This window comes from Pleuronectes platessa, chromosome 10 (genome assembly GCF_947347685.1).
Source record: "Pleuronectes platessa chromosome 10, fPlePla1.1, whole genome shotgun sequence".
In the NCBI taxonomy this organism is placed as follows: Eukaryota; Metazoa; Chordata; class Actinopteri; order Pleuronectiformes; family Pleuronectidae; genus Pleuronectes; species Pleuronectes platessa.
Window position 1 is genome coordinate 13644947 of NC_070635.1, and position 15177 is coordinate 13660123.

Sequence of the window (15177 nt, forward strand, 5' to 3'; positions counted from 1 at the left end):
GCAATAAACTAACTGTAAGCTGTTGTTACTGAAATGTCCCCGCCCTCCGTGAGTAGATGGCCACGCCCCGCTTTGTTACTGTGGAAACCAGTGCGACTGATGCGGGTAGTGATCCAGATGGTCGCTCGGTTAGCTAGCGGAGGTTAGCCGGGACGTGCTAACTTCAAATCCAGAGGGTTTCACCTGCACCTACACCACAACGCGGATGTGGCCCCACTTCACTTCAGAGGAAGTGCGACGTCAGGTACGTCACGTCTTTCTTGTCTTGCCTCTGAAGGGAGTCAGTGAGACGTTAGCTGTCAGCTCCATTAGCCGCCGGTGGCTCGCAGAGGAGCCGTTAGCCCGCAAGTCAAACTCTCAGCGGGTGTAAAGTTAACATGTCCAGAGGAAAGTCCGCGGGACAGAAGCGCACGGACCCACCGCCATGCGCACAATCCTCCACCCGCTGCACGGCGCAGAGGAGGCTCCGTTTCTAAGTGTAGCCTGTGGAAAAGGTGGAGGTATCGAAAAACATGTCCGAACCAGTCCAGCAAGCCCCGGGACACATTCCTGTTCAGAGACATTTCAGATGAGCACAGGCTCGAAACACACGCAGGGGCAGGTTGCTGTCTGTTGCTGTCTGTGCCTCCCTGTGCAAACATCACGGCAAAAACACCGTCTCACATCCGTGGTTTCAAAGCGCAGTTTACTTTGTTGAACGGTGTCTCACACGTGACCCAAGCTTGACTTCAGAAATGAGGAGATCTGATAAAGAACAAGTGAGAAACGGGGCCTAACTATCCCCTAAAAGCAGCTCACATCCCTGTTAGGTACCGCGTGTGTTAGCTGCTGGGAACTGTTGCGCAACAGCAATGGTGTCCTGTGGTGGATTGCTTAATGTGACTTTTGATCGTGCCCACACTCTGCCAGCTTTGTAGTTCAACGTTTATGGTCTCACGTGACGTCCCTTTTACAGATCAGAGTCAATATGTGAATCAAATGCTTGAGATAATAAAGTTGTGGAAAAAACTGCCTCTTGAGTTAGTTCTGTGTAGATACATTTTAGATCAAGTTGAAACGTGTTGCCAGGGATTTGTCACCAGGGCAGGGCAACACTTTTCTGAAGCCAGGAATTGTTTTAGTTTCCCCTCATGGGACCCAACTGCACTGAAAGGCTTTTATGTGTGGGAACATTTTTGTATTTGGTCCATGACTACATATTAAACTACAACAAATGAAAAATAGATTATTTATCTTATCAATAAGTATCTGTAACGTGTGAAAAATAATGATTGTAAATAAAGGTTCAGTGAATATTTTAAGATTGCAAATATTAAACAGGTGCACTGTACTATTCTATAGCTTCATCTGACTGTCTCTGTCTACTTGTCTGTTCTTCAGCAGGCTGCTGTGTGACTCAGTCGCTTGGAACCTGATTTGCCCTGAAGTACACTTGGATGCACGTGCACCGACTTCTCCTGATCCACAGACTTCTGCTGACCCATGCACTAATCTCACACATGTGCACGACCTCTGACACACACTGGCGAGCAACGGCAAACACAGTTGCTGACCAGTTCTGCACATGCACAGGGTTTCTGGGAACCATACTGCAAACATTGCCATGCCTCTCCTCCCGTCTCTTCCACTCTTCACCGCTCCTCCCCTCTGCATACCTCTGGAGCTGCACAGAACTTCTCGGCTCCCTCTGAATTTTTTGTTTGTGCACCTCACAATGAGGAACACCAGCGCTCTCCTTCTGAGCCACTGAGTCGTGCACATTGATCAGATTTCAGCATCCATGGCCATAGGATACAATGTATGGAGCTAATTTTTACCGTATCTAATTTTTGGATGGATTAATCTCATTGTAATGATGACCACTGCCTCCTCCTCAATTATTTGTGATTTCAAGCCAATACATTGGCCAACAGAGATGTTCACTCATTAATTTTTCTGGATATCTCGGGCTCCTCTACGGACATTGCATGCTCTATTAGGATATTAGAAAATACAATATTGTTTTTACATCTAAAAGACAAAAGTGGCAATAAGGGATATACACTGACGTATATGTATCCTGCGAACGAAATGGCTCCATTTAAGTCAAACCAGACGATATTGGAAGGTGAAGCAGAGGAGAGGGAAGGTTCTGATCTTCCAGTGAAGAGAAAACCTAAGGACGACGAAGAAGAGAGTGAGCAGGAGGTGGAGGGCAGAGATGTGCAGATCCCTCTGCATCGCTGGGTGATGCACGGGGCAGTGATGTTTGGACGGGAGTTCTGCTACGCCATGGAAACAGCCCTGGTGACGCCCGTGCTGCTGCAGATAGGTAAGGAAACGCAACTCGGTCATATAGAGACGAGCACACTCCTGCTCTTCCTTTTCTCAGCAAACGATTTAGTCATGTTAGAGATACCGTGTCTAAAGATGGGAATTTAGCAATGCTGACAGGACAGCAATTTCCACTCTTCAAGTGTTACTGCTAGCATCTTCTATGCATTTTTTGAAGGACAGTTTTGGACCCCACTGTACATTGAACGGCCCTATTCCAAGTTAGCAGTCATTAGACTTGTGTACTTTAAGTACACACTGATGGTAGCTCTGCTAAGGTGGTGTTTATCTTTAATGTGCAGCATGTTGCCCTGTCAATGTTTTGAGCTGTATATGTGACCGTGTTCATACTCTGGGTCGTATCTATTTGCCCAGATTCGTGAGCATCTTGTTGTATGTATATATACATATGTCTGTAGTTTGGTTTGATTTGTAATGAAGGCTACCCTAGCCATCCAAAAATATTCATCAGTCTTACTTCCAGCTGCAGCACCACTCTGGTACCGGCTACAACAACGTGGAATTCGACTGTCCCTGTCATTTGCGAGACTTGATCTTTTGATCTCCCGGACTGCTCCACTATGTCATGTAACCTGTTGCCTAACAGGGGTTATGCTGTTAGCTGTCAGTTTTGCCACCATTGCAAAAAAGGAACAAAAGCATTTTTTCCCAGGCTAGGTATTGCAAGAATGTGGAACACAGCACATTTCTGTCTCACTGTTTTTCTCCCTGCTCACATTATTGTAAGAAAGATTTTGTGTAAAAAACAACAACATCTACAGTGTTTTTGCACACATCCAGTTTTGCTCACCTGTAATGTCTGTGGAAAATCTATAGTCTGGTGTCTATACGTAAATTGTCTCCTTGGATAACTCAAAGGTCAGACCCTCAGTAGAAATATTGTTGTAAATCAGTTGCCATGTTCATACTTTATTATTTATGTTGTCATAGAATTTGAATAGTCTACTAGTAGTAACATAACCTGTCACGTACCCATGTATCTTTGTTTCCTCACTCTGTCCATTCAGTGTTGGATACGAAAACACATTCTTCAGAAACATTAACATGTCAAGCCTGAATGAAGTACAACAAGTTTGAACAGTTGAAACATTAACTCAATTTTTTTATAAGGTTCACTTTGTTCACACGGGTCACACAGTAAATGCTTTTTCCAACCCAGAGATAGACTGTCTGTTTCTAGCTTGACCATGTATTTATTACTGCAGTCTCGATTGGGTTGTTTGCAGTCTATCAAATATTCACAAGAAACTGTCAGAAATAAGCACAGACAGAAATAACAGAAATATGAATTCCCATGGATAAGTTCTCACTTGTGATTGATGGCACCCAGGATAAATCCGGATTTGGAGTGATCACACCTCTGCCATCCGCTCGGTTCTCAGCCAGTATGAGTCAGTATTGGAAGATGTGGCATAATGCAGCTTATCTGATACTTCAGCTAGTCCAAAGGTCTTCAGGCAAAATTTCTGAAAGGGAATGGTGTGGACGTGATGAAGGATTGGCATTACAGTAAATCCACCATTTCAGGCCTGTTGGAAGTTGTGGAACGTCAAACATTGAGGCAACACAAGCAGTCTGAGGAGCACGTGTTCACAAAATCATATTTACTGGCAACAAAATTGGACCTTCAAGTTATTCACATGCCAAACAAGTGTTTGGAACTTTTTTTTTAAAATCCAACATTGCTTTATCTGTGTTCATTTTCAAGTCAAAAACTCCTCAGGGTAACTTCCTGGCGGTCTGTTGACATAAGAGTCAGAGCATCAATGGGAAATGTGGATATTAAGCAATAAATTAATCTGCTGGGGTTTTTTTTAACTTACAGTGGAAGGCAGGCAGGAGTGAGCAAAACATGATGGGCAACAGGCTGATTCCATGAGAACCAGTCTATATATGGGGTGGAAAATTGGTCTCACAGAGAAAGTTTATTTTTTTAGCCATAACTGATGTGAATTGTCTTGCATACATTTGAAATACGAGTGTGCCACACTGGTACAATTTAAACGGTCAAACAACATTGGAATCAGTTGGTATATAAGTATTTCTTTTGACTGGGTCAACTGGAGGTCATCTGACCACTTTCCTGGCTGGTTGCTGCATATATCTGCTTGGATTATAACCTCTATATAAAAGGTCTAGTGGTTCTTTAGCTTTGCAACTGTTGTCATGTGCTACACTTTTACAAAATTATGGAGACATTAACCTTTTATGCAGAAAAAAACCCTCAAACTGTTTTAGTTTTCCCAGTTCCTGCAGGACAAATGTCTGAAAGATTGTTTCATGATGAGTAAAAGCACAAATCTTTACTTCTTTATTCATAGTAGCATATTTTTTTGCACCTGATACTTGTTGATTCATAGAGCCAGTAAAAGTCTTGCTGCATCAAGTGCATGTCTCCTCTAATATCCTTTAATCCTACTTTGGTTTTTAGGCCTTCCTGAGCAATACTACAGCTTAACCTGGTTCCTCAGTCCGATACTCGGTCTCCTCTTCACACCCTTGATCGGCTCAGCCAGTGACCGATGCACTCTGCGATGGGGCAGAAGACGACCATTCATTTTGGCCTTGTGTGTGGGTGTGCTGCTGGGAGTGGCCCTGTTTTTAAATGGCTCATTGCTAGGTGAGTAGAGGGTTTCAAATGGCTCACTGTATATTCGGTGATTAGTGTTTTAACCTCATCTGTGTATATTATGTGGTGTTTTTTCAGGCCTTTCCCTTGGCGACAGCCTCAACAACCAGCCCATTGGCATCGTCCTTACTGTATTAGGGGTGGTGGTGCTGGACTTCAGTGCTGATGCCTCTGAAGGACCAATCAGAGCTTACCTTCTGGATGTTGCTGACACTGAGGAGCAAGATATGGCCCTGAATATTCATGCCTTCTCTGCTGGTATGCCTCTCGGCACATCGACCTGTTTAAATATCAGCTGTAAAAGATATTTGTCTGTTATTGTGTTTGACCTTGTTTCTTGGCATTATAATTAAAATGTGTATCCGTGTCTGCTCCTGTTGCTCCAGGGCTCGGTGGAGCAGTGGGCTACATGTTGGGTGGCCTGGACTGGACTGGCACAGCTCTCGGCCAAACATTTAAGTCACAGGAACAAGTTCTTTTCCTGTTTGCTGGGATCATCTTCATTATCTCGGTCATACTGCATATGTTCAGTATCCCTGAGCGACCTTTCTCTCCGTCTTACCTGCTTAAAGTCACAGACAGTGGGGATTCTACCAGCCAGTTGTCTTTTAGGCCTGTCGGCCACGCACCTTTACTTGATGTGATTGCAGAGGAGGATGCTTCTGCTCAGGCCACATCCCAGGAGAATAACGAATCAGACCCAGAAGAAAGCGAAATGGACTTCCTTACTGTGGAGAGAGTGCGAAGTAAAAGCGACTCAATCTTAGCCATGGCAGTGTCCACGATCGAGCTGGATCCCGACCTTCATCCAGATACACAGCTTTTCCTTCCAGAGATGCATCACTTTAACTCAGAGCGCCAGGAAGAGCTAGAATATGCTTTTAAGTCATCAGACCCCAGAATATGGCCGTCGTCTCCGCCTGGTGGATCATCCGCCCTGACTGAAGTCATGATCTTAGAACCAAACTACCCTGAGCAAAAGGATCCAACAAACTGTCCTAGTTCTCTCCGTCAGAGCAGTTCAGGCCATGAGGGCTTACATCAGAGACAGGTGAAATCAGCTGCTACAGTTACACATGATGTTTGTGTTGGATTCAAATACCTTCACCAAGGCTTACTTCAAAAAATGATGGCAACAAAGTGAAAAATAATATAATGAGTACATTTTAAATGCCACAAATTTAATTGAAAAAGTCTCAAATAAATTAACTCAATCTAACACAAAAATATTTGTAGGATTTGATAAATCTCAATCAATTTTACAAGAAAAACATATTTACATTTGCTCTTTATCTGAATAATACTTACCAATACCAATATTTGTATTTAAGCGAATTGTTGCTTAGTTCAACACATTTACAGTGATATTCTTATGTATCTCTATATTTAATACTTTAATATTAATACTTTCCTATTGAAAATTAACTCAATACCATGCCTGTTTAGTGCAACAGTAAACTTAAGTCTGGCCAACAGATCACAATGACAAAAAGAACAGCTTTTAAGATAAAAGACAACATACTAAACAATACTCAATATGCAGAGTATGTGAAATTTGCCATCACAGCATATTGTGTATTGGATAGAAGTGTGAGACTTACTTGACAAACCACAGTCAACTATTCTTAATACACCTGAAAAGAAAATGATGTTAGCTTTAGTTCAATAATTCATATTTTTGTACAAATTAGAAGTAATGCCACACACTAAGTCAACATTTGCCAACAGTATTTTAAAGCCTGCACAGGCACAAATTATGTGATTGTTTCACATTTTCTTAATATATGGAACTCTTTAGAGACAGAAAACTGTGTTGCAGATATATAAGATGTATAACATGTCTCATGTGGTCTCTCTGCCTCTCTACCATCCCAGCAGGTCAAGGCTGCCAATGGTATCAATACTTGTGTATCCTCTCCTGATCACACCAATACAGAGAAAGGCCACACCTCCAGTAAGCCCGGGACCCGCCTCCTGAGCGCATCAGTTTCATCGAGGCCACACCGACACACCTTTTACAGACAAGTACAATTGGATTTATAATTTTTTTAAGTTTGTTTTTTATATGTATTCTATTGAGCATCAATGATGGAAAATATCCACAGAACGAGAATCAAGTTTTTGTTGTTTTTTCTCACCTCTTGAAATCCGATAGATGCAACAAAAAACAATAAATAAGGTCAAATAAATAAAATAATAAAAAGTATAGAAAACATTGCCTCGCTGTCATTTGGGTAAAATTTAGACGATCTGTGATCAGTGTAATAAATTCTGTGGTGAGATGTTTGGTAGCTGAAATTCAGTTGCTAGGCCAGTGAAGGATATGAAGATCCCGTTATTATGAAAATCATTAATTGATCTTATACCCTTCAGACCAAAGTTGAAAGGCACAATCGATTGCAGATGGCTTGAAATTGTGATTATGGAATACAGGGGCAGAAGTAGAGGAAACCTGAAGGCCGAAATGCTTTCTAAACTGCAACCAGTTTGTAAGAGACTGAGTGACTACTGGACTAGTTTATAACCTGATGGTTGAACAAATAATAAAAACATATCATTGAAAAGAGACAATAACAAAAACAGAGTGATGCTTCTTTTACCGATGAGAGACCCCTTTTACTCCCGCCTTTATTCGGGAACAGCCGCACTGGATGCAGAAATGAAGGCTTCAGGTTGTGACTGTACAGCTGATGCATCACCTCCTTGTACTCTGCACGCTTCTCCATCACTTCGGCACAGTAATCTTCTTTATCTAGACCAGCTTGTCTTTATATTTGAGCTCGCCTCGCTTCTTACATGCACGATGAGCTCTATCAAGCTCTGGAGGAGAAGAGAGTGCGTCTTTCCCCAATATATCCACCAGAAGGTTAGAGAAAAACAATGTTGGCTGTGCGCCCTCGACAGCTTCAGGTATCCCTATAGGATGTAGATTACATCGTCTACTTCTTCCCTCTAGGTCAGTGAGTTTAGCTCTCAGATTATTACTGTGATCAGCCAAAGTGGCTTGTGGTGCCTCTAAGGACTGCAGCCGGTTTAAGGCAGACTCCAGGTCAGAGATGCGTGGTTCGTCACCGTGGGCTGTAACCAGTCTAGTTTGGAGACGATAGCAGAAAGTTTGCATTGTCGATATTAGCAGTGCCAGTCGGCGATGCATCGTGTTCTAGTTTTTTCGTTTTACTTTCAATTTGTTCATGTACCGTTTGTTACTTGATCTTGCAATGTTGAGTAAAATAGATTGAATAATTAGTCAAGATATAAACTTTGTGAAGCGAGCTGGGACAAACAGCCACTACTCTATTCTCAAGCCAACCGGAAGTCCTTTATAACATTTTTTTTAATTGTCATAAATACTTTCTGGACTACAACACCACAGTTTGTTTTTGCAAGAAAAGCTGATGTATGTCTTTCTTATCTCCAGCCTTCCTTTACGTTCTCCTACTACGGACGAGTAGGATCGCAGCGCTTTCGACTTCGACGGACGACACCTTCGAGCCCTCGGCAAATCACCACCACCCGGAGTCTGAATGACCTGAGCGATCTCCAGGGCCACACAGACCGGAGATTGTTGCAGCAGTCAGCCAGCAGTCTGTCGTCTGAGGGCTCAAGCAGTGAGGGAGAACCAGACAGGGGGACAACTGTTCGACTGCTGTGGTTGTCCATGTTGAAGGTGAAATACACTTGTTTACCATTGCAGCACTGTTACACATGTTAATGAAGCAATTTTCATTGTGGAAATCATCATTTCCTCTTTTTTTTATGTCCTATGTAGATGCCAAGGCAGCTGTGGAGATTGTGTATATGTCACCTCCTCACATGGTTTGCCTATATAGCTCAAGCTGTGTTTTATACTGACTTCATGGGACAAGTCATCTTCCAAGGAGACCCCACGGTACACGTTCACACACACACACACACACACACACACACACACACACACACACACACACACACACACACACACACACACACACACCCTCATTAGTATTCAAAGATAGTTGTGTTAACAGATGTGTTTTGGTAATTTGTGCACCATGGAGACCACACACTAGAAAAACACACACTACCTATTGTAGTATACACCAAATATTAAAACTACAATATCACTTATCCCACTTGTTGTCATGTGAATGATAACATTGCTGCAATTATTCCACTTTCTTCAGGCATCAGCCAATTCCACAGAGCTACAGAATTATCACAGAGGAGTGCAGATGGGCTGCTGGGGACTGGTGGTCTACGCTGCTACTGCTGCTGTCTGCTCTGGTAAAACACAGTTTCAACTTTTAAGATTCAGGATTCACCCAAATGAAGAGTGATCTCTCTCTAATGACTGATATTTCTCTCGACCCAGCCATCCTTCAGAAGTACCTGGATAATTTTGATCTGAGCATCAAGGCTGTATACATCGTTGGAACTCTGGGATTTTCAATAGGTCAGTTAATAAAAAGAGATAAAAGCTGTCAACACTAGAGTGTGTTACAGTAGTTTTGGGAGGAGCTGCACATATTCTCATTGGGTATGTAGATAAGGGGAAATTTACTTCATTTATAATTACTCATTGATTTTATTCCCTCTTATCTCAGGAACTGCAATAATGGCGATCTTCCCTAATGTCTATGTTGCCATGGTGATGATCAGCGGCATGGGAATCATCTCCATGAGTATCTCCTACTGTCCCTATGCATTACTTGGGCAGTATCATGAAATCAAAGAGGTATGTACTCCCCGACACATTCAACTTACTTATCTGATAATCTAAAGAGAACTAGAACTGCAGCTGAAGTTACAGTTTCTCTCCTCTCACATTTACTCCTCAGTACATTCACCACAGTCCAGCAAACACTCGAAGAGGTTTTGGTATTGACTGCGCCATCTTATCGTGCCAGGTGAGTGTTCACACTTTTTGGACCCAAGCTGAAGTTTCCTGTGTTGTCCCACCTTAAACTATTTCAACTATAATAGCCAGGTATCATTTAGCAATTGGCAACATGATTGTTGTCGATTGAAGTAATCCACAAACAGCTTGGTTTAGGCCGTGGTCTATAATAACATGGTCATTTTAACGATCAAAGCATGAATGCCACTATAGTGTTGGTGTGATTATGGTCTTACACAGTGTTTTCTTGCGTTTCCAGGTCTATATCAGCCAGATCTTGGTCGCATCGGCCCTCGGAGCTGTGGTGGAGGCAGTTGGCAGCGTGCGTGTAATTCCTATAGTGGCCTCTGGAGGCTCCTTCCTTGGCTTCCTTACGGCCTGTTTCCTTGTCATTTATCCCGATACGGAGCCCAGCAGCTCGCCGCCGGACAAGGGTGTGGTGGATTTTTCTGTAGAATCGAAACAGAATGGAGAAAGGACCAGTGACCAGAGACTGGCTCTGCTGAACCTCACAGACCTAGACGATTTGCAGAAGACACAGGATTACTCTGTTGCCTAAGTATGAACAAGGAAACTCTGATCAAGGTTTCTCCTCATCAGGTACAAGCCACAGCATGTGAGGAGTATACCAAATTCATCTGATCCACATTTTTGATGGTCTGTGCTTTTCCGGAGGAGGAAAGAGTAGAGGACTGACGGGAAGAACAAGCTCAGTGTTGTGCTGCTCTGCTTGTTTTGATGCTACCTCAACCTTAAACCAAATCAATGTTTGGATGGATGATGATAAATTGTTTAAACACAAGAGAGTCACAAGACTGGGTTTCTAGGATGCTGTACAGAGGCAGCTGGACTTGTTGTTTCACTTCTCATCTGAGAGGCTTCTGTAACTTAGCTGAGCTGCTCATTCAATGCCCTTTTCTGATCTGACATTGACGTCTGTCCTGGGTGATCCGATCATGCATGACCACATTCTTACAACAGTGTCAACATGTGTCCTGGGCCACGTTTAAGAACTGCATATTACTCAACTGACATCCTCTGGCCACGGACAGTTTCATAATGAACCCACAAATATTTTACACTTGTCAGTATTTCGCAGGATTTGACTTATTTGAAGAAGTCAGCAGTTTGATTATTCTCCCAAAATGTTGTTATACTATTTCAACACCTCCCCTATAGAATCATTCACCTTCTCACCAACATATTGACAATAGACTGGCTCAAAACAGCACAACATGTTTGGTCCAACAGATGTGATGTTCGTTTGAATTCCCATATAGAGAGGATACCAGGTGTAAACGTGGCTCCAGAGAGTTGTTGAAGTCACATGTGAGATGCTGACTCTTCACAGACATGTGACCTGTGATTTAGCTTGACTGTTGAAACTAACTTACCTCAGACTGCTGAAGTAAACTCATTCTTTTGTTGCGAAAACATAAATGGGAAGCACAGAGCACTTTCTGTCTCACTACTGAACAGTGCTTTCACACTGATCTTACAGAACGATGTAAAGGGCTGCTCTATAACTGCTTAGTAGACAATCATTACACTGTAGCAATGTTAGTCTGTGTAACTCTGCTCTACTTCTAGATGTAAATATTTGTTCCATAAACAATAATAACAATAATTTGTTTATAAATGCCACACAATTTGCAAAGGACAGGCTTCTACAGTTGTTACAGAATGACACAGAACTGTTTTTTTTTTTATTCATTTCTTATTCACATTTATGTCTTAAGAACCTGTTAGTGTGCAGTTAAAAGTGCTCTTTTCATATATTTATTTGTTTCTTGCCTAAATAGAAACACATAAAATCTGGATTCCATGCTGATGGTAGATTTTGCTTTGTTATCCCTGTGAATTCCCTCTCTAAATGGTAGCTAATTTATGATGGCCTCTCAAATGGGATTTCAAGTGGTTTGGGTTTTTAGTGGAAATGTGTTGCAGGGGGGATTTTTTTTTGCTCTGTCGACTGAATTTGAATTATATTTTTAAATATACATTCCAACACAGTTGAAATGGGGAACTAGTGAAAGACGAGCCTCGGCTAATCATGAAGCCTCTGTCATATACACACTTAAACAGGAAACTTTTGTCATCAGTAAAGGGACTTTGAACTTTGTGCTTTGTTCAGGATGCCTTGCTTTGTGTAGTGCGCCTTTGTGATCATTTAACAGCTATGAAACTTTCGTGCTGTAGGGAGATCAACTCTTACTCCCATGCTGCCACAGGGTCTGCTGAGTACTGTTCAGTGTTTAGTCTCTATCTCCAACCCTTGAACACATATTCAGCTTCACAAAGCTCCAGACATCAGGGTAGACTCTACTCTGTGAATGCTTTTCTTCAGTAAAACCTTATCACTGTTGAGAGTTGGTGTAAATGCCCAGAGCCTTAAAATCACTGATGAGAGCATTATCTGTTTAATTTTGGAGGATTTATGTCACATGGTCTGTAAAAATGCTGCATATTGAACGTTAGACAGGAGAGCTTCTATGCAAGGCCAGCGTCTGATCTACAGGACGCAAACTTGAAAATCCCTTAGCTGCTTGTTTTGACCTTCAAATTACAGGACGCAGTGAAGATATTACACAGATTTTTAGATTTCAATAGGTTTATTGTCACTGAGCTCTACAGTGACATTTTTACTGTATTTATCAGTAATCGGACAATGCTCTCTATTCATGGGGACCTTTTATTACTTCTATCTATGCCAGTGCTTTGCCTGTCATGACAGAAACACATCTTTTATGGTGTGTTCACTGTCATTTAGTATTTAAGGCCTCAAGATTTACACAACCTGCTTTACAAAGGGAACAACCTCATTCTGTGGATTTCTGAGTCTACTGACAAGTGCTGAGATAATCGGTCCGAGCTAAGATATTAAATCACTAATTTCTAACTGTAAATAATGCAGAGACTCTGTGAGTGTATGAGCCATTGTGTTCAAATAGGGAATTGTTCAGAGGATGTTTTTGACTAAGAGGCAAGGGTTCACAGTTTTGTCAGTGTTAGGAATTCAATTTTGTAATCTTAATGTTTTTCTACCGATAAGGCACGAGTACAGAAATTATCCAGCCTGGAATCTGATGTTAAATCTTTCTTTTCATTTTATTCGTCAGTAAATTGAAAGAGAGACTTTTCTTTACAGCTTCTGTCTATAACATTAATACAGTTTTTCATTGGAAACTACTGAATGAGAAAAATAACTATTTGTGACCTGATTTTATAAAAATGTTATTAGACGTTTGGTATGATGGTCTATGTCACTGGTGTGGTTTATTTTGCTTCTTGCTGCTGTACAGAATTTTGTAGAACAAAATCTTGGTATTTTTATACCAATTATTTGAAAAAGAGACTATGACTACACGTTGTTTGTGTTTTTATTACCAACTTTTCACATCACAGTTTAGCAAACCTCCATCGACAGGACTGAGTTGTTGATTTCATCATTACATCAAATACTCAAAGTACAACAGAAAAATATATTTTCGTAAACATATATTGAGAACCAATTTATGTTACATATAATGCCAAAATACCTATGTACAGCCATTTACTAAAATAACTGGAAAAAATTTATGAAATAACAAATAAAGTATGGAATGTTATGATATTGTAAAATGATTGATTTTTATTTTTATTTTATGTCTGCTTATCTTTATGTTGAAAATTTAAAGTTTGTGTTTTTAACGCTGGTTCCTATATGTCAGCATTTGATAGAAAGCCTTCACACTTTTAGACCTGGAGTCTTCTCTGGCTGTTTGTATTTAAAGCTCATTAGTTAAACACTGCCGCCTGCTGGTCAAAGTGGGTTATTACAACAAAAAACAAAACAGGATTTTTCAATTATTCAGAATGATCAGAATAAGGTTTTAATGCCAAGCGGGTTACACATACAAGGAATTTGCTGTAGTGTATTTGTGCAATTATAAATATAAAAATAGGAAAGAAAATTCAACATAAGTGTGAGTTATAAAGCAGCATAACACTCGCACTAGTGTGTCCTTAAGCTGTAAGACTTCAGAGAAGAAAAATCAGAGCAATTATTTTAAATTTGTGAAGAGAATGAATTTTAATTATTTAAATCTTATTATCGTTGATAATATGTAGTAGTTCCTTGTGTTAGATGCTGTAGAGTAGAGGGTGTGTTAAATCTAGAAAGCTGTTTATTTTAATTTAAAAACTTTCTTTCATGACATAAGTGTGGAATTTACTGATGGTGTAATATCCCGTAAAATGACTTTCAGTCGTCTGTCAGGCTCTTTTATTTCTCTGTGACTGTTTCCCGAAGCATCAGTGCGCATGTTTGTGTGCAGCACAGAAACAGGAAGCGGACTGACAGCAACTAAACATGAGATCCACACACCGCTGCCCTCATTCAGCGCTGGAGGTGCAGGACTGTGCTGAGGGCTCAGCTCCGGGCTGCAGGCATGAACCCGCGGGGAGGATAGAGACCAGCGCCCGCCACGTCTGAGAGGAGGTCAGTGAATCGATCGAGAAGTTTTACCGACAGGTTATTGATCTGAGGTGAAACTTCTGACGGGTTGGAGAAGCATCCTCTCACCGGTGCAGGCTGTGACGCAGGGTCACATGTCCCAACGACTAAACCTTTAACCTGCAGGACACTTTATTCTGTGTGGACCTTACACTACATTTAAAGATACCGAGGAGACTTGCAAACCTTTTTTACCTTAGATTATATCTCTGTTATAATTATGAGGGTTAACAAAGTTTTATAATAGGCCCAGTGGTTTCAAACAACTGGAAAATCATTCTGTGTATTTTTTTCTAAAGGTGAGATTTAGGTGTGTTCAGTTACATTGAACTTTTCAAGATTAGTAGAGAAATTTAAAAAAGAATACTCCTTAATGATAATTATGTATTTAATAAAGTGTATGCATGGAAAAGACATATCGACTGAGATTGTATGAGAACACACATTAGCAAGAAAACATTTTTTATATTCCCTGATAGACAAAAATTTGCTGGGAAAGTTCAGAAATGGTCTTAGATGAAAAACCAATGCAACATGTTGAGGAGACTTTGTGCAAAGATGCAAGCAGGTATCAGACGAGCACTGTTTAAGTGGGATGTGCAGTTTCCTCTGAGTAACCTTTGATATTCTATTTTATACTATTTCTATTTTATTTTTTAGGTTGTAATTCCTTGAGCATTGCTAGAAGAGAGCCTGTGACCCAAGCATTTCACTGCCAGCAACTGCTTAATGTTATTGTTGTGCATTTGATAATAAAAATCTTGAATCTTCAAGTCCCTGGGCTTCAGGATTCAGAGGCCACCACAAGCAGCTCAGCTCCTCAAGCCTCAGTCTGCTCACTCA

General features: G+C 41.1%; 1 protein-coding gene across 3 annotated transcripts; it reads left to right on the plus strand.

Annotated features, from left to right (window-relative positions):
- Positions 1-85: 85 nt before the first annotated feature.
- LOC128448841 (solute carrier family 45 member 4) lies at positions 86-13460 on the plus strand. Of its 3 annotated transcripts, none has more exons than XM_053431654.1 (13): positions 86-244; positions 1381-2311; positions 4766-4954; positions 5042-5221; positions 5350-6014; positions 6839-6988; positions 8382-8630; positions 8733-8852; positions 9127-9226; positions 9315-9395; positions 9547-9677; positions 9781-9849; positions 10099-13460. In XM_053431654.1, exons 2-13 carry the CDS (start codon positions 2053-2055, stop codon positions 10396-10398), a joined length of 2493 nt encoding a protein of 830 aa, XP_053287629.1. In that variant the 5' UTR covers positions 86-244; positions 1381-2052; the 3' UTR covers positions 10399-13460. The 3 variants fall into 3 exon arrangements, with proteins under 3 accessions (XP_053287629.1, XP_053287631.1, XP_053287630.1); XM_053431656.1 differs by having other exon boundaries at positions 6842-6988; XM_053431655.1 differs by having other exon boundaries at positions 1384-2311.
- The last annotated feature ends 1717 nt before the right edge of the window (positions 13461-15177 follow it).

What these genes read in the sequence shown, in the direction of transcription:
- LOC128448841 (XM_053431654.1), top strand. Translation starts at nt 2,053, where the DNA reads ATGTATCCTGCGAACGAAATGGCTCCATTTAAGTCAAACCAGACGATA. An exon ending in TACTGCTGCTGTCTGCTCTG is followed by an intron (nt 9,227 to 9,314) that starts GTAAAACACAGT and finishes CTCTCGACCCAG; the next exon opens with CCATCCTTCAGAAGTACCTG. An exon ending in AGTATCATGAAATCAAAGAG is followed by an intron (nt 9,678 to 9,780) that starts GTATGTACTCCC and finishes TTTACTCCTCAG; the next exon opens with TACATTCACCACAGTCCAGC.